Source organism: Bos grunniens, chromosome 1 (assembly GCF_055505025.1).
Source record: "Bos grunniens cultivar Pamir isolate PY7600 chromosome 1, Bosgru_T2T1.0, whole genome shotgun sequence".
Classification (NCBI taxonomy): domain Eukaryota; kingdom Metazoa; phylum Chordata; class Mammalia; order Artiodactyla; family Bovidae; genus Bos; species Bos grunniens.
The window spans coordinates 22,746,867-22,765,760 of record NC_141165.1 but is presented as its reverse complement, the minus strand read 5'-3'; the positions used below and the strand labels follow the sequence as shown (position 1 = coordinate 22,765,760).

Genomic DNA, 18,894 nt, shown 5'->3' with positions numbered 1-18,894 from the left:
TCAGTCACTAAGTCCTATCTGACTCTCTCTAACCCCAAGGTCATAAATATTCATTACATTCTATGTTCACTTCCCTTTTGATCTTGGTTTTTAATTGAAAAAGCAAACAAACTGAATATGTTCCATGAAGAAAACTCCTAAATTAGGTAGCTAATTTTTTGTTTTGCTTAAGCCATCAGTTCTTCATTTAAAACGTTTCTAGTAATGTTGTAAAAAGTGTTTCTGTTCCCACAAAGATACTGCTTTTTGTTAGCGTGAATCTTTCAGTATTTGTGTTCAAACAGGCTGACTGGCCGAAGCTCCCTGGCTGAGGACCTCAGCTAAGGCACCCCCAACTATCAGAGATGGAACAAGACACAGACAGAAGTGGGGCCAAGGCAAGAGCCAGAAACAGCCTGAATAAGTAAGTCAGAGCCAGAAAGAAATGGAAAAGGAGACAGAGAGCAGAGGTAGAAAGAGAAAGGAAGGGAGAGTAAAATCAAAGTGTGGAGTGAGCAGGAGAAAGCAAGTCAGTGACAGACTGAGAGAACAAGAAAGAGCCCGAGTGAGGGAGGAAGGAACCAGTGAAGGAAAGCAGCAAGCAAAGAGCAGTGGGTGTGAGGACAGGGTGAGCACGGTGAGCACACAATGCTGCATTTTTCAAGCTGGTTCAAATTTAATAGAAACCTCTCTGCCTCTCATTATTCCAAAAAATGTCTTAAACTTACCTGAATTATCTCTGATTGTTCAGCTAGAGCCTTTCTTTGTGCCTCCAGAGAAGACACCTGTTGCTGATAAATCAAGCGCTGCTTCTCCCAGTCCAGTGATTTCTGACGAAATTCCTGAAGAGGCAATTAAGGTACTTAACTTCTAAGTGCTTCCCCTCGCTGTCACCACCTTCCAGATTCACTTTTACTTTAATTTTTCCCCAGGTCCCTGGGTACACATGCACCTTTTTCCACAGCAGGAGCCCCATTACTCACTTAACTGATAGAACTGTAGAGTAATACTAAATTCCTTACATACTGTGCCTCTGGATATCTGTCTTTCTAAATTTAACACACTAATGGTGAAGAGTACGAAACACAGATACTAAACACTGGATTCAAGATGATTTTCAAAGATCTGCTGCCACCTAAGGGTTGTTATAATTTTTTAGTGATTTTTCAGAAAACTGATGTTAAGATAATGAAAATTTCAAAATATGATTATACTTATCACTCACTACCCAAATTCTTGATATTCAAACCCGGGAATTGAACAGATTCAAACAAATGGTCAGATAAATCCCTGGGGAGTCCAATTCTCATCAGAGTCTAAAATTCAGGAACCAGACAGATTCAGTTAACACAGTATCCTTTGATATCCAAATTTTTATTATTTCAACAGAACTATAAAGACATGAATAATAAAAAATATCTGTATTAAATTTTAACAGATATCTATAACCCAAAGCCAAAGAGTTCAAAATTAATGATGGATCAATAATAACTTCAAGTTGCACAATCAAGAAAATGAGGCCAATATTCATGAAAACGAGGCAAATCAAAGGGAAAGGAAACTCAGTCTTTCTATCACTGTCCTCCAAGAGTCTCAATCCCAGAGTTTCCTTTGCCTTTGATTTGCCTCGTTTTCATGAATATTGGGCTCATTTTCTTGATTGTGCAACTTGAAGCTTAAGGTAATTACTGTTCACTTACTCATTGTTTCTATCACATATATTCCAGGTACTGTTCTAGTGCTAGGGATACAATATTTAACAAAAAAAACAAAAATTCTAGCCCCACTCACTTGGAGGGAGACAGGCAACACATTATTGTACAGTAATTAGATAGCAATACGGTCATCTGTCAGTATCTGTGGAGGACTGGTTCCAGACCTCTGTGGTTACTAAATCCACAGATGATCACGTCCCTTATAAGAAATGGTATGTTATTCACATGTAACTAATGTGCATCCTCCCACAGACTTGAAATCATTTCTAAGTTACTTATAATGCCTAACACAATGTAAACACTGTGTAAGTAACTATAAATACAATGTAAATGCTTGTGCATAACAAATTCAAGGTCTGCTTTTTGGAACTTTCTGGACTTTGCTTTTCCCAGAATATTTTAGATCCATAGTTGGTTAAATCCACGGATGCAAAACCATAGATACAGAGAGCCAACTGTACCCATTCTGGAGAAAATCGAGCATGCAGTACTCAGAGTTGGTGGTTGCAGTTTGCAAAAGGAGTAGTTAGATTGAGTAACATGAAAGTAAACACGAGGGAGATGGAGATAAAGTTATACTATTCTGAGAAGTACAAGGCCTTGATGTGGAAGCATCTTGTCATGTTCAAGGATGAGCAAGAAGCTTGGTGTGGCTGGGGGGGAGTGAGTAAAAGGGAAAAAAAAGAAAGGGAAAGGTCAGAGTTAACAGGCAGTGAGACTCTGTAGGTCATTATGATAACTTCATCTTTTAGGAGAAACTACTTTAACTTTATGTACAGGAGAGAACATGATTTAACTTAAACCAAACAGAATCATTCTGGATGTTGTGCTGAGAAAAGAGAAATCATGGGTGACTCCAAGGCTTTTAGGCTTCAGCAATCTGAGGAATGGAATTACATTAACTAAAACAGAAATGGTGCTGGAAGATGAGATAGAAAAAAGTCAGGGCCTTTATTTCAGACATGTCAAGTTTGAGACAGCTTTAGATACCGTATGGAGATGTGAAATGGGAAGTTGGAAATTGTTCTGTAGCCAAAAGTCAAGACTAGATATAGGAATATAGGAATTATCAACATATACACAGTGCTTACAGAGGAGGCAATGGCACCCCACTCCAGTACTCCTGCCTGGAAAATCCCATAGATGGAGGAGTCTGGTAGGATGCAGTCCATGGGGTCACTGAATTGGACACGACTGGGTGACTTCACTTTCACTTTTCACTCTCATGCATTGGAGAAGGAAATGGCAACCCACTCCAGTGTTCTTCCCTGGAGAATTGCAGGGACAGGGGAGCCTGGTAGGCTGCCGTCTATGGGGCTGCACAGAGTTGGACACGACTGAGGCGACTTAGCAGCAGCAGCAGCAACACAGTGCTTAAAACTATGAGACTGAATGGTATCACCAAGGGAGTGGCCTCGACAGAAAAAAGAAGAGGTACAACAACACAGCTGTAGGGTGTTCCAATGATAAAAGGTTGGGGAGAAAAAATAATTGAGAAGGAGTGGCAAACAAGGTAGGAGAAAACCCAGGAAAGTACAATTGTTCTCCAAGCCAAATCCAGAAAGCCAAACCCAGCTGAGTCCAATGCTGCAGACAGGATATGGAAGATGAGGGTGAACACAGGCTTCAGTAATGCAAATTCACTGGTGACCTCCATGCCAATAGCTTCTGCAGAGGAGAGAAAGGCTTACTGAGTGAGTGTAAGAAAAATGGAAGGAAAGGAACTAGAGACAAAATAGTGGGCCTTAGAAAGCATCATTACAAACAAAGCTAGTGGAGGTGATGGAATTCCAGTTGAGCTATTTCAAATCCTGAAAGATGATGCTGTGCAAGTGCTGCACTTAATATGCCAGCAAATTTGGAAAACTCAGCAGTGGCCACAGGACTGGAAAAGATCAGTTTTCATTCCAATCCCAAAGAAAGGCAATGCCAAAGAATGCTCAAACTACCACACAATTGCACTCATCTCACACACTAGTCAAGTAATGCTCAAAATTCTCCAAGCCAGGCTTCAGCAATACGTGAACCATGAACTTCCAGATGTTCAAGCTGGTTTTAGAAAAGGCAGAGGAACCAGAGATCAAATTGCCAACATCCACTGGATCATGGAAAAAGCAAGAGAGTTCCAGGAAAACATCTATTTCTGCTTTATTGACTATGCCAAAGCCTTTGACTGTGTGGATCACAATCAACTGTGGAAAATTCTGAAAGAGATGGGAATACCAGACCACCTGACCTGACTCTTGAGAAACCTGTATGCAGGTCAGGAAGCAACAGTTAGAACTGGACATGGAACAACAGACTGGTTCCCAATAGGAAAAGGAGTACGTCAAGGCTATAGATTGTCACCCTGCTTATTTAACTTATATGCAGAGTACATCATGAGAAACGCTGGGCTGGAAGAAGCACAAGCTGGAATCAAGATTGCCGGGATAAATATCAATAACCTCAGATATGCAGATGACACCACCCTTATGGCAGAAAGTAAAGAGGAGCTAAAAAGCCTCTTGATGAAGGTGAAAGAGGAGAGGAAAAAGTTGGCTTAAAACTCAACATTCAGAAAACTAAGATCATGGCATCTGGTCCCATCACTTCATGGCAAATAGATGGGGAAACAGTGGAAACAGTGTCAGACTTTATTTTTTTGGGCTCCAAAACCACTGCAGATGGTGACTGCAGCCATGAAATTAAAAGACGCTTACTCCTTGGAAGGAAAGTTATGACCAACCTAGATAGCATATTCAAAAGCAGAGACATTACTTTGCCAAAAAAGGTTCGTCTAGTCGAGGCTATGGTTTTTCCTGTGGTCATGTATGGCTGTGAGAGTTGGACTGTGAAGAAGGCTGAGCGCCAAAGAATTGGTGCTTTTGAACTGTAGTGTTGGAGAAGACTCTTGAGAGTCCCTTGGACTGCAAGGAGATCCAACCAGTCCATTCTGAAGGAGATCAGCCCTGGGATTTCTCTGGAAGGAATGATGCTAAAGCTCAAACTCCAGTACTTTGGCCACCTCATGTGAAGAGTTGACTCAGTGGAAAAGACTCTGATGCTGGGAGGGATTGGGGGCAGGAGGAGAAGGGGACGACAGAGGATGAGATGGTTGGATGGTATCACTGACTCAGTGGACATGAGGTTGAGCAAACTCAGCGAGATGGTGAAGGACAGGGAAGCCCTGCAGTGCATAGGGTCACATAGAGTTGGACACAACTGAGCTACTGAACAACAACAAAAAAAGAGAGGGCACAGGAATGGAAGGGGAATATAAGGAGTGTAACCATGGGATAGAAGCTGGATAAGGAGTGGTGAGTGCGGACATGAGGTAGGTATGGAGCAGGGACAAGTGGCCGGATCCAAGCACTTTAAGGAATGGGGAATCAGGTGATTATCAAGCATTAGGAATAAGAGGGAGCAAGCTGAAAAGACGGGGATGGTAGTCAGAAAGAACGAGATGCTTAAAAATGTGATTCTTGGAGGGTTGCAAGTATTGCTAGTGACAACACTTAAGGAACCGCAATGGGAAAAGGGAAAAGAGACAGACAGGAGGTCAAAATATCTCTGGAGGAAAGAACACCAATGAACCAAAGACCACAGTATTATAAGGATCATCCTTGTGGATACCGAAATCCTCAAGAATTATGGTAAGAGCAATGTTGGAGAGAATGACAGTCAACCAGGGGAGCAGTCAGGGATCAGAAGATGACTAATTTGCCGGTATGTACATTGCTGTTGTTGTCGTTCAGTCACTATGTTGTGTCTGACTCTTGAGACCCCATGGACTGCAGCCCGCCAGTATCGTCTGTCCATGGGACTTCCCAGGCAAGAATACTGGAATGGATTGCCATTTCCTTCTCCAAAGGATCTTCCCAACCCAGGGATGGAACCTGAGTCTCCTATGTTGACTGGCAGATTCTTTACCACTGAGCCACCAGGGATGGTGGTATATGCTGATGACATGAAAATCAAAGATGGAGACTCTGAGGTACAAAGAAAACAGAATGGTCTGGAAGTGGTAACGGGGAATAAGAACATGAGGGGTTTTGTACAAAAACCCAGGTACCAGTGAAGAAGGCTGGAGAGAAAGCAAAATCTGATTCTAAGCTCTTTAAACATAGAAAAATATTGAGATGTAAAAAAATATTAAAAATAGAAATTAAAATTCTAGGTAGTAATAATATAACAGTATTAGTGGGTGACAGGTCACTCTGAGTAGAAACATTGTAAATAATCATACAAAGATGCTAAACAATGTTTCTCAAATTAACATCAGCTGGGGAAGCTAGATAAAATGCAGAGTCCTAGCTCACATGCTACGCTACTGGATCAGAATCTCTGGGAGACTAAAGAGGACCCTGGTTAACACTTAGGTACATTTGAGAACCAAGAGCATAGACAGAGGAGAGGAGTGGTGGATTCAACGGGGAAAAAGTAACAGCCCCATGCTGTTGTTGGTGGTGTTGTCTCAACTTCCTTAACTCCTCTGGGGAATCAAGATATACAATAATCATGGAGTTACTCAACAAAAACTTAGTCAGCAAAGAGGGAGGCTAGTGATTTATTATATCTAAATGGGAACTAAGAATAAATAATCTGATATGCAAAGTACTGTGTATAAAAAAGCCACATACCTTCAACACTTACTAAGCCCCTCTGTTAGGTGATAAATAAAACAAAGACAACACCCACAGAGGACAGCCAGGAGCTGCTATCAGTGTTCCTCAGTGCTGGCGTTCGGGGTACAATAGGTCTCTCCTGTGTGGGATAGGCCCAGTCATGTTTGGTGTCCCTGGTTCCTGTGCCCCACTCTCCAGTTTCACTCCCAGTCATCTGACAACCAAAATAATGCCTCAAATATTTCCAATGCCCTCAAAGGATGGCACCACCCTCTTGAGAACTACTGACAGCTAGTAACCACAGGGAACCAGATGATGACAGGACAGCCTCCCACCTTTGAAATAGCTCAGTGGTAGTCCTGCAGGTGAGAGAAAATTGGCTTCATGAAATAGCACTATTAGAAACAGAGTTTTCCTACATGAAGGCTGACAATCACTACAAGCCAATCAGGACTATGAACATACCTCTATTTTTCCAGTTAACCTCTCAATTTCAGACCGATCTTCCCTGTGATTTTTGGCATTTCCTCTGAAGTCTCTTACATGTTTTTTCTGTAGCTTTTCATAGCTTCTTTTCAGTCTGCTTAACTGTAAACACAGTTATTTCTAGACTTAAAATTTAAGAATGTGTAAACAGTGCTGATAAAACAAACTGGCATTATGAAAGCACAAGTAGAGCTAACTACCATCCCAGAAAATAGAGAGCACGTTAGATAAAATACAAAACTCAAAACTACATAAAGTAAACACCAGAAAAAAAAAAGTCAAATAAAAAATAAAGAAAAAGTTTAATAAATAAAACAAAGGTCTAATTTTTTATTATAATATACAATAGCCCTGCAATTAGGGACCCCACAACCCATCCTCACAATAAAAGCAGCAAATAAACACTCTTTTTCTTTTCTCCAGGCCTGTGGTTCTTGAAGCATTCCCAGTGGAACACTGATATTCACTATGCAGGAAAGGAATGCTTCGGAATTGAATAAAAAGTATTTTTTGCCAATCTGAAGAAAACAACTCAGTTAACTGGTAGAATTTTCTTACCTTTCTAATCTATCCCAAAATGCTTCTGAAACCTTTCAATCTTCCATTATTTAAAATCTACTGACTCAACTCAAAAATAAAACACTTAACGTAAGCTTTTGGTATCAGCATTTCATGGTATTATACAAAAATAGCTCTATTTCTTTCAGATACTCAACCAAGAAACATATTTTAGAATCACTGTTGTAGGTAATATCAAATATATAAAAGGCAAAATTCTGGGTTTAAGAATAGAGAAAGATTTCTACCCCAATATCTTCCATGGAATATATACATCCACTTTATAAAGTAGAAACCAGCTCATTAACAAAATTCTCAAGGCTGAAGAGACAGAATTATACAATATATAATAGAATTAAAATCTTACTTCTTCATGTAGTTTCTTTAACTCTTGCTTATACTCCATGGCCATCTCTTGCTTGACTTTTTCATGTTTTTCTACCTGCTGACGCAACATTCCAATCTAAAAGCAGAGAGGTGGTAGTATGTTTCATTATTAGCATTGAAACAATTACCCTGAAACATAAAAATAGAAAATAACCTTTGTACTTATCTGTAAAGACACGTTCTCAACTATACAACTTCTCAGGAAGTCAAATACCTAATCATTTAATAATTTATAACACTTCCAAAAAAATAAAAATAAGCAATTGTTCTAAAATTTCTGGGTTTAGATGAAAATTTGCTCTATCTCACTTATTCTTCCTAACCCTTTTTACCAGGAAAAAAAAAAAAAACCTCACAAAAAATTAACAAGTTACAAGAACCTTGGAATCTAAAAATATTGAACAAAAATCTATGCGAGTTCAAGAATAAATTCTATAAAGCAAAGCACAGAATACTAACTTTAGACAGAAAGACACCAGGAGGCTGAAAGCTCTTGTTATATACAGTCAACATTCATTTAGATTTACCCACAAATTTAGTGTTGTGCTAAGTCTTTCAGTCGTGTCTGACTCTCTGCGACTCTATGGACTGTAGCCCATCAAGCTCCTCTGTGCATGGGATTCTCCAGGCAAGTGGGTTGCCATTTCCTAATTCAGGGGATCTTCCCCACTCAGGTATTAAACCCATATCTCCTGCATTAGCAGGTGGATTCTTTACCACTGAGCCACCTGGGAAGCCCTATTAGATAAATAGCTAAGACTAAAACTTTAGAATATGCCATAAAATGTTATTTAGAAATAAGAGGAGAATGCCAAAAGAAAAAAAAAAAAGGAGTTAAAGATACTGAAAGAACGGTCTTAGAGAAGCAAGAATCCTAGGTTCAGAGGAATAGGGCAGATGATCATTGTTTTTTCTTATGAGACTTATAGAACTATTTTTCTTTTCATTTATTATAAGAGTCAAGCATTAGTATAAAATGTGAAGAAACAATTGTTAAATTTTATTTATTTACCAGGGTCTGGTTCATAATAGTCAAGCAACAATATTTAAATTTCTTAAAGAAAGTATATTTCTTACTAGTACAAACAACTCCCTCACTCTCAGCAATAGGCATTAGGCAGAGAAAAAGAGGTCAAATTTTGAAAACTGTCAGTATAGATGATATCATTTTAACTACAATTTAGAATTTTTAAAGTGGTTTCTTAAACCGTAACTCAATCTTCACAACATGGGAACATAGGAATTATATCCTCATTTTGCACAGGATGAAACAGATTCAGAGATGTTATTTTGTCCACCACCATTCAGGTGAAAAAATGCACAGCCAGGACTCCAAATCCCTTACTTGTTTCATTAGGTCTACCTGCTCTGTAGGGCATTAGAAGGTAACAGCAGCAGCAAGGTCCATTAAAACCAATCCAATCCAAACAGTGTAATCAGAAAACATATAAAGCATTCACTTATGAAATGAGTTGTTTATACTAGTACTCCTCCAAGTATGAGCTACAGATGGGCTGGACCTGGTCACAACAGCAATCCAACAGGAGCCAAGAACCTTGAAGCAGAATGTAAATCAATTATGTTACAAAAAACACTGCTTGGTGCAACTGACATTTTTATACAGCAAAACTTTCTGTGATGTGAAGGATGCAATACACTGATTTACATTCTGATGCAAGTGTTACCTCACCGTGAACCTGTCATTTGAGTAGCATTGATTTATACCATGGGACTAACTGCTACTAGGCCTGAAACTTACAAACAAAAATGACAAAAACTTAAAGGCCTATATTCTAGTTCTTCTATCATATGCTGTTCAAGTAGATTAATAAATATATTACTACCAATAACAGTGAAATTACAATTTCACAGATCAACTCTATGGAACAGATTCTTATCATTAGTATTTAGCAAATGCACTTTACCTCTACAAACTTAATCAACTTCCAGCAACCCAATCAATGAAGCAGCAAATCACTGACAGCTACATTTCTAAATATCTTTTACGTCTTGATGCCCAAACTTGTAATCTTCAAATCCTTATAAAGGAGCTCATCTGCTCAATCCCATCAATTTCTTTTCAAGTGTTAAGTATGGGAATACCTCAGAAATACTGCAGATTCCTACCAGATCACCACAATAAAGCAAATTTTGTGATAAAATGAGTCATACAAATATTTTCGGTTTCCCAGCACAAATAAATGTTATGTTTGCACTATCCTATAGTCAACTAAATGTGCAAGAACATTATGTCTAAAAAGCGATGCATATATCTATCTTAATTTAAAAACATTGTATTGCTAAAAAAAATGCTAACCATCATCAGAACCTTCAATAAGTCATAATCTTTGTGCTGGTAGAGGATTTAAAATATTCCAAGAATCGAGTCTCCCTGGGGCCTCAGTGGTAAAGAATCCTCCTGCCAATGTAGGAAACACAGGTTTAATCCCTGATCTGGGAAGATACCAGATCCTGTGCACGGTACAAGTAAGCCCATGGGCCACAACTATTAAGACTATACATAAGAACTGTACCAAAAAAGGTCTTAATGACCCAGATAACCACAATGGTGTGGTCACTCACTGAGAGCCAGACATCCCGGAGTGTGAAGTCAAGTGGGCCTTAGGAAGAATCACTACAGAGTTAGTGGAGGTGATGGAATTACAGCAAAGCTATTTCAAATCCTAAAAGATGATACTCTTAAGTGCTGCACTCAATATGTCAGCAAATTTAGAAAACTCAGCAGTGGCCACAGGACTGGAAAACATTAGTTTTCATTCCAATCCCAAAGAAAGGCAATGCCAAAGAATGTTCAAATTACTGTACAACTGCACTTATTTCACACGCTAGCAAGATTACACTCAAAATTCTTCAAGTTAGACTTCAGCAGTACGTGAACCAAGAACTTCCAGATGTTCAAGCTGGATTTAGAAAAGGCAGAACCAGAGATAAAACTGCCAACATATGCTGGATTATAGAAAAAGCAAGGGAATTTCAAAAAACATCTACTTCTGCTTCATTGACTATGCTGAAGCCTTTGACTGTGTGGATCACAACAAACTGGAAAATTCTTAAAGAGATGAGAATACCAGACCACCTGACCTGTCCCCTAAGAAACCTGTGTACAGGTCAAGAAGTAACAGTTAAAACTGGACATGGAACAAGAGAGGGTTCAAAATTGGGAAAGGAGTACGTCAAGGCTGTATATTGTCACCCTGCTTTATTTAACTTATATGCAGAGTACATCATGAGAAATGCTGGGTGATTCATAAGAAATAAATCACAAGCTGGAATCAAGATTGCCGGGACAAATATCAACAACCTCAGATACGCAGATTACACCACCCTTATGGCAGAAAGCAAAGAAGAATTAAAGAGCCTCTTAATGAAAGTGAAAGAAAATAGTGAAAAACCTGGCTTAAAACTCAACATTAAAAAAACTAAGATCATGGCATCTTGTCCCATCACTTCATAAATAGATGAAGAAAAAGTGGAAACAGTGACAGATTTCATTCTCTTGGGCTCAAAAATTACTGCAGATGGTAACTGCAGCCATGAAATTAAAAGATGCTTGCTCCTTGGAAGAAAAGCTATGACAAACCCAGACAACAAATAAAAAGCAGAGACATCACTTTGCTAACAAAGCTATGGCTTTTCCAGTAGTCATGTATAGTTGTGAGAGTTGGACCATAAAGATGGTCCAACTAAAGAATTGATGCTTTTGTACTGTGGTGCTGGACAAGACACCAGGGTGTCTTGTCTTGAGGGTCCCTTGGAGAGCAAGGAGATCCAACCAGTCAGTCCTACAGGAAATCAACCATAAATATTCACTGGAAGGACTGATGCTGAAGCTGAAGCTCCAACACTTTGGCTACCTGATGCAACTGACTCACTGGAAAAGACTCTGATGCTGGGAAAGACTGAAGACAGGAGGAGAAGGAGGCGACAGAGGATGAAATGGCTGGATGGCATCACTGACTCAATGGATATGAGTTTGAACAAACTCAGGGAAATAGTGAAGGACAGGGAAGCCTGGCGTGCTGCAGACCACAATGTTGCAAAGACTCAGATATGACTGAGCAACTGAACAACCACCACCACCAGAGACCAGGAGCCACAGCTACTGAGCCCATGTGCCACAACTCCTGAAGCCCACGTGCTCTAGAGCCCATGCTCTACAACAAGAGAAGTCACAACAAAGAGAAGCCCATGCCCTGCAACTAGAGTAGCCCTTGCTCCCTGTAACTAGAGGAAAGCCTCCGCAGCAACAAAGACCTAGCACAGCCGAAAGTAAATAAGTAATCTGTTTAAAAAAAGCAATATTTAAGAATTACCAAAAGTAGACACAGAGACATGAAATGAGCAAATGCTGTTAGAAAAAAGATGCCTACACACTTGAGTTCAACTCAAGGTGGCCACAAACCTTCAATCTGTAAAAAATACAGTATCTCCAAAGTGCAATAAAGTGAAGCACAATAAAATGAAGTCTGCCTGTAGTGCGGTAGTGCCTGTGACATCAAAACTAAGCTACAGGAGTAAATTTAAACAGCCCTGGAGTGACAAAATAGTCTCACGATTACACACAAGGGAATTTCTTTAATTCACAGAAACATACATGGGAGTTTCTAACAAAATAAACAACCTAGATATCTACATATATAGATAGGACCCTTAACAACATAGGTCTGAGCTGCACAGATCCACCTATACGGGAATTTTTTTCAATAAACACGTGTTACATAGTGCACTATCCAAAGCTGGTTGAATCCACAGATTCAGAACTACAGATACAAGCGACAATGTTAGTCACTCAATCATGCCTGACTCCTTGTGACCCCATGGACTGTAGCCTGACAGGTTCCTGTGTCCATGGGATTTTCCATGTAAGAATACTGGAGTGGGTTGCCATTCCCTTCTCCAGAAAATCGTCCTGACCCAGGGACTGAACTCGGGTCTCCTGCATTGCAGGCAGATTCTTTACTGTCTGAGGCACCAGGAAAGCCCCCAGATAAAAGAGTCAACTGTAAAATTGTACACAGATCTCTGCAACTGCATGGGGGATTGGTGCCCCCTGACTCCCAGGTTGCTCAAGGGTCAACGGTACAGTGTTTAACTAGGAAACCACTATCATCTTAACTTACTAAATGGAACTACTTGTGTTTTGCCCCAGGAGAAATAAAGAAGTGGTAACTAAAGTAACTTACCAAGGAGCACTGACTCTACCTAAATTACAAATAAAAAAAATATATATATATGATTATCATTCCTTGCACTTTTTCAGTAACTTCAGTATCTTTTCATGAGATATAACTTTAAAGTACATTCTCAAAAGTCTACCCAAATTTTAAAATAAATTCCAGTTTAGCAAGTGGCATCTCAGAACACAATCTAACATAGCCAATGTAACTATGTACAGTTGACCCTTAAACAACATGGTTGAACTTCATGGGTCCACTTATATATAGATTTTTTTTCAATAAATACTACAGAGCGACATGAATTCATGAATGTGGACTCTCAGATAAAGAGAAAGAAAGTGAAAGTGAAAGTAGCTCAATTGTGTGGGACTCTTTGCAACCCCATGGGCTGGAATTCTCTAGGCCATAATACTGGAGTGGGTAGCCTTTCCCTTCTCCAGGGGATCTTCCCAACCCAGGGATCGGACCCAGATCTACTGCACTGCAGCCAGATTCATTATCATTTGAGCCACCAGATAAAGAAGGCTGACTATAAAGTTTTATGTGGATCTCTGAGTGCACTGGAGTCACTGCATCTAACCCCCACATTGTACAAGAGTCAACTGTACTGCTATGACCCAAATTGCAAAAGGTCAACCATTGACAGATTCTCTTGACAAGGAGAAAAACACTTCATGAAGCCTAACACTTTCCTTGTGACATGAAACATTTCTAAGATATTCTTGATAAGTGCACTACCATCAACAGAATCAAAATCTCAATGTATCACTCACAGAAGTATCCTTAAGAAGCAGAACAACAGCACTAATGAGTGGTGATCCTACTGGTAGGAAAGCCCATCCAAGTGGGACTTGGGACCAGTGTTTACCTACAGTCCTTCCAATCCTTCTGAGATTAGTATTTATGCCAGAAATTTAGGGGATGTTTTTGCACTTATATATGCCTTCTGCTTCTCTTCCAATATTCAATGTTCTTTTTATTGTATCAGCTAAATTAAGAGAAATCAATTAGCAAATGTTATTAAACTTTTCCCAAAAATCATCAATAACACTGGGTGGTAAGATCATAAATAATATTTATTTTCTTCTTTTCTCTCTTTTCCCCTTTTCAACAAGTATAAATATACATTTTTTTTAAGTTTTCTGAGTTTTATTTTAAACCTAACCAAAAGAAGCAAATTGTTGAATCTGAGCTTAACTTTTTACACTAATCATACAATGTGGCCAAAAACAACATTCATTAAACTCAGTGATTATCAACATGGGCATGTAATAGAATGATCGTGTGACTCCCTTTACATTTTCTTAAAGAAGTTACATATGTACTACATGTGACCAAGGTAACATGATCCTTGAAATATTAAAAACATTAACATTCTTATGCACTTTCACCAATGAATTTTTCTTCTGAAAAAAAAAAAAAAAACAGAATTTGACATACAAATACTTTCTATGCATTATAAAAAGAGAGCATTAACAATTCAAGATAGCGATGTAGGAAGATTCTAAACTCACCTCCCTCCTCAGATTCACTGGATCTACAGCTAAACATGGAACAATTTCTTCTTGGAAAAAAACTGAAAGCTTGGTTGAGGGACAACTACATGTTGGACAAAAGAAAAGAAAACCATACAAAAACCTGTAGAGGAGATGGAGACACAATCTCACCATAAATCTCACCCCTAGTGTAGCAACGATAACCAGAAGGGAACTCAAAACTCAGAGCTTCTCCTTGAGGAGCAAAGGGTTCAAACCTCACCTTGGGCACCCCAACTTTTAAGACATGCACTTGAGAGGTGAGCCCCCAAACATCTAATTTTTGAAAACCAATGGGTCTTGTGTCCCAAGATCCACAAAATGATAGCAACCTGAGAAACACCTCTTAGAGGGCTCATGTGCTTGGACTCACCCATTCCAGAGTCCAGCTCAGAGGTAGCCAATTGGGGCTAGACTTAAAGTGAGTAAGGCCCACCATTAAAACCTCAGCTAAAGGGACAGGGGTCTTATTCAACACACACAGCTAGGATCCTGTTGGAACACTCTGGAAACAAAGACTGAAAGGTATCACCTTTTTCATGCTCCAGAGCACCACTATCTCCTGGAAGAGAAACTTTCTCTGATGTCCTGATCTTTACAGCTCCTGCCCAGGATATGATTCTAGATTACCTGGCTCTAGAGACCAAGGGAGCTTCGTGTTCTGGGTCCTAAGGAACTGTTATAATCAGTGTCACCCAGAAAGGAGCTCATGCCCTAGTCAGGTGCCTGGATTTTTGTGACTACTGCTAGAGAACACCTCTACATTAACTGGCTCTAGCGGTAAGTGGGGGCTTCCCTGGTGGATTTGCAAGAATCCACCTGCAATGCGGGAGACCCTGGTTCAATTCCTGGGTTGGGAAGATCCCCTGGAGAAGGGATAGGTTACCCTCTCCAGTATTCTTGGGCTTCCCTGGTAGTTCAGACGGTAAAGAATCTGCCTGCAACGCGGGAAAGACCTAAGTTCAATCCCTGGGTTGGTAAGATCCCCTGGAGGAGGGCATGGCTACCCATTCCAGTATCCCCAGAGAATCCCCACTGGTGGGCTACAGTCCATGGGGTCACAAAGAGTCAGACATGACTGAGCGACTAAGCAAAGGTGGTCAGTGGGGCTTATACTCGTGGGTCCTACAGGACTGCAACCCAAGGAGAAAGAGTTCTTAAACAGCTACTATCACAAAGGCACAGCAAAAGGCAACAGACCCTGAGTTGCATTCTTTCTGTGAAAGGAGATTACTAACGGATCATCATGACTGCTAAGGGACAAGCTTCTGATTAGGCATGCATCTTGGCATTGACTGCAGTCCTTTCCAGAGACCTTGGAGGGCACTACCTTTGCTTTCACACTCTGCTGCCTCCAGTGCACAGATGGCACAGCTGTACACATGGCTTGTGCCCAGGGGTCTCCCTTTGATTATCTAGCTCTAGGTGACTGGAAGGACTTGCATTCCTGGATCCCACAGGACTATGGCAATCAGAGGGATAGTTCTTAGCAGGCTACCACCCTTACGGCACTGTACAGAAAGTAGAATGAGGCACACTCCCCAGGCTTTCTGTGAAAGAGTCCCCTTTACTTGTCTTGAACCTTTGTCCTAAGGAGTAGGCTTCAGGTTTGGCTCACATTTAGTGGCCTATGGAGTTGCTCTCAAAGAACGTAGGCTGTGGATACCTGCTTGGCATTCTCCCTCTGCCTTGCTCCAGCCCAGAAGTATTACCCAGAAAACAGCTCACATGGAGCCCACGTGGTGACCTCCAAATCACCTGGCTCTGAGGACCAATGTGGCTTACTCCTGCAGCCCTTCAGAACTGTATATACTTGCATACTATAAACGCTGCTGCCCCAGCTTCCAGTCAGTCTGAATCTAGGTGCTGAGATTCTCCACTTTGGGACAATGACAGATCTTGGCACATCCTCAACTACTAGGTGCTACTAAAAATACAACAGGCTGCCTAGACAAGTACAGACGTTTGAGAAACACCCAGAAGCTGAGGCAGGGTTGAATTACAAGGTTCATCTCTTACACAAGGCCACTCCTTCAACACTAGAAGAGGTGGTTATTTCATTTACTGTGCAGAAACAAATGGAGAGTCAAGGAACAGAGGAATATGTTCCAAATGAACATAAAGTAAACCTCAGAAGAAACCTTAATGCTGCTGCTGCTACTAAGTCACTTCAGTCGTGTCCAACTCTATGCGACCCCACAGATGGCAGCCCAGCAGGCTCCTCCATCCATGGGATTTTCCAGGCAAGAGTACTGGAGTGGGGTGCCACTGCCTTCTCTGCAACGGCAAACTAGATGCAGTCAACTCACAGACAAGGCAATGGAATACGCCCAGTTAGAGCAGCAAAATGAAAAAAAGAATGAATACTGTGAAGATGGCTTCAGGAGCTTATGGGACAACACCAAACAGACTTTCACTTTATAGGGCTCCTAAAAGAGGAAGAGAGAAAGGAGTAGAAATCTTATTTGAAAAAATTATGGCTGAAAACTTCCCTAACTTGGGCAAGAAAACAAGCATCCAAATCCAGGAAGTCCTGAGAATTGCAAACAAGATGCTACCAGGGTTTCCCTGGTGGCTCAGTGGTAAAGAATCTGCCTGCCAATGCAGGAAACATGGGTTCAATCCCTGATCTGGGAAGATCCCACATGCCTCAGAGCAACTAAGCCCGTGGGCCACAACTGTTCTATTTAGCCTGTGCTCTAGAGCCCAGGAGCCGCAACTGCTGAGCCCTGGTGCTGCACTACTGAAGCCTGCATGCCCTAGAGCCTGCGCTCGGCAACAAGAGAACCCACTGTGACGAGAAGCCCGCACACCACAACTAGAGAGCAGCCCCTGCTCGCCACAACTAGAGAAAAGCTCACGCAGCAACAAAGACCCAGCACAGCCAAAAATGATAAATAAATCAAATTGTATTTAAGAAGAAGCTATCCAAGAGACCCACACCAAGACACATTGTAACTAAAATGTCAAAAGTTAAAGACAAGGAAATAATCTTAAAAGCTAGCTCTGTACAAGGGAACTCTCATAAAGCTATCAGCTGATCTTTCAGCACAAACATTGTAAGCCAGAAAGCGTGATTCATTCCAAGTACCGGAAGAAGAAAACGTCCACTCAAGAATACTCTGCCCAGCAAAGTTTTCATTCAGAATCAAAGGAGAGATAAAGGTTTTCAGACAAGCAAAAGGAGATCACCACCACTAAATTGGCCTTATAAGAAATTTTAAAGGGTCTCCTTTAAGCTGACAGAAAGGATATTAATTATAATTAGTAACAAGAACACAAATGAAAGGATAATTATCATTGGAAAAGTGAATAGTGAAGGTAGTGGGTTAATTACTAATAAAGCTAATATAAAGGTTAAATTAAAAAACTATGATTACGATAATTAGCTAAAAAATGCACAAGATATAAATATATAAAATGTGACATTAAGACATACAACATGAGAATAAATGTTGAGTTTCAGAATGGGATCAAACTTCAGATGTTATCAACTTAAAATAGACTGTTATAGATATAAGTTGTTAAATGTAAGTCTCATGGTAACCACAAAGCAAAAACCTACCATAAATAAACAAAAGAGAAAGAGAAACGGATATAAGAATACCACCAAAGAAAGTCATCAAACCACAAAGGAAGAGAGCAAAAGAAAGGAACAGAGAAAAACTACAAAAGCTGCTAGGAGACAATTAACACAATGGCAATAAGCACGTACTTATCAATAATTACCTTATCTGTAAATGGACTAAATTATCCAACCAAAAGCCACAGAAAGGCTAAAGAAATAAAAAGCAACACACTCCTATATATGCTGCCTACAAGAGATACACTTTAGATATAAGGACACACTGAAAGTAAAGGGGTGGAAAAAGATTCCATGCAAATGAAAACCAAAAGATAAAGATGGATTAGCTATATTTATATTAAAAACAAACAAAAAACAAACCTTTAAAACATACTTTTTAATAAGATACAAAGAAGGGCATTAAACATTTATAAATATTTATGTACCCAAAATAGGAGCACCTAAATATGTCTCACATTTATTAACAGACCTAAATGGAGACATAGGCAGCAATACAATAATAATAGGGGACTTTCATACCCCACTTACATCAATGAAAAGATTACCCAGACAGAAAGTCAGTAAGGAGATACCAGCCTTAAACAACATATTATACTATATGGACTTAACAGATATTTACAGAACATTCCATCCAAAAACAACAGAATACACATTCTTCTCAAGTATATATTGAACATCTTTAATAGATAGATAAATCATATGTTAGGCCAGAGACCAAGTCCTAATAAATTTAAGAATATTTAAATCGCATCAAGCATCTTTTCCAATCACAATGGCATGAAATGAGAAATTACATGACGAAAAACGGAAAATATACAACTATGTGGAGATTAAACAACATGT

At 39.9% G+C, this 18,894-nt stretch overlaps 1 protein-coding gene and 1 long non-coding RNA gene across 51 annotated transcripts in view; one reads left to right on the top strand and one right to left on the bottom strand.

Annotated features, from left to right (window-relative positions):
* The window catches only part of CEP63 (centrosomal protein 63), a 73,996-nt gene that overhangs the window by 37,934 nt on the left and 17,168 nt on the right, over nucleotides 1-18,894 (bottom strand). For 42 of the 50 annotated variants that reach the window (XR_015132386.1, XR_015132385.1, XR_015132384.1 and 39 more), the window contains 3 exons: nucleotides 7,713-7,808; nucleotides 6,767-6,889; nucleotides 708-821 (listed from right to left, as the gene is read on the bottom strand). Coding sequence is in view for 36 of the 50 variants with exons in the window: in XM_086316264.1 (XP_086172390.1) it covers nucleotides 708-821; nucleotides 6,767-6,889; nucleotides 7,713-7,808 (333 nt within the window). In the remaining 14 variants the exon portion in view is untranslated. Of the gene's footprint in view, nucleotides 1-707; nucleotides 822-6,766; nucleotides 6,890-7,712; nucleotides 7,862-18,894 lie in introns of all 50 variants that reach the window. The other 8 variants (XM_086316383.1, XM_086316297.1, XM_086316327.1 and 5 more) reach the window with 2 other exon arrangements.
* LOC147379123 (uncharacterized) lies at nucleotides 730-7,437 on the top strand. The gene is made up of 2 exons (XR_015132407.1): nucleotides 730-838; nucleotides 7,211-7,437. It is a non-coding gene; the product is annotated as an uncharacterized LOC147379123 (long non-coding RNA).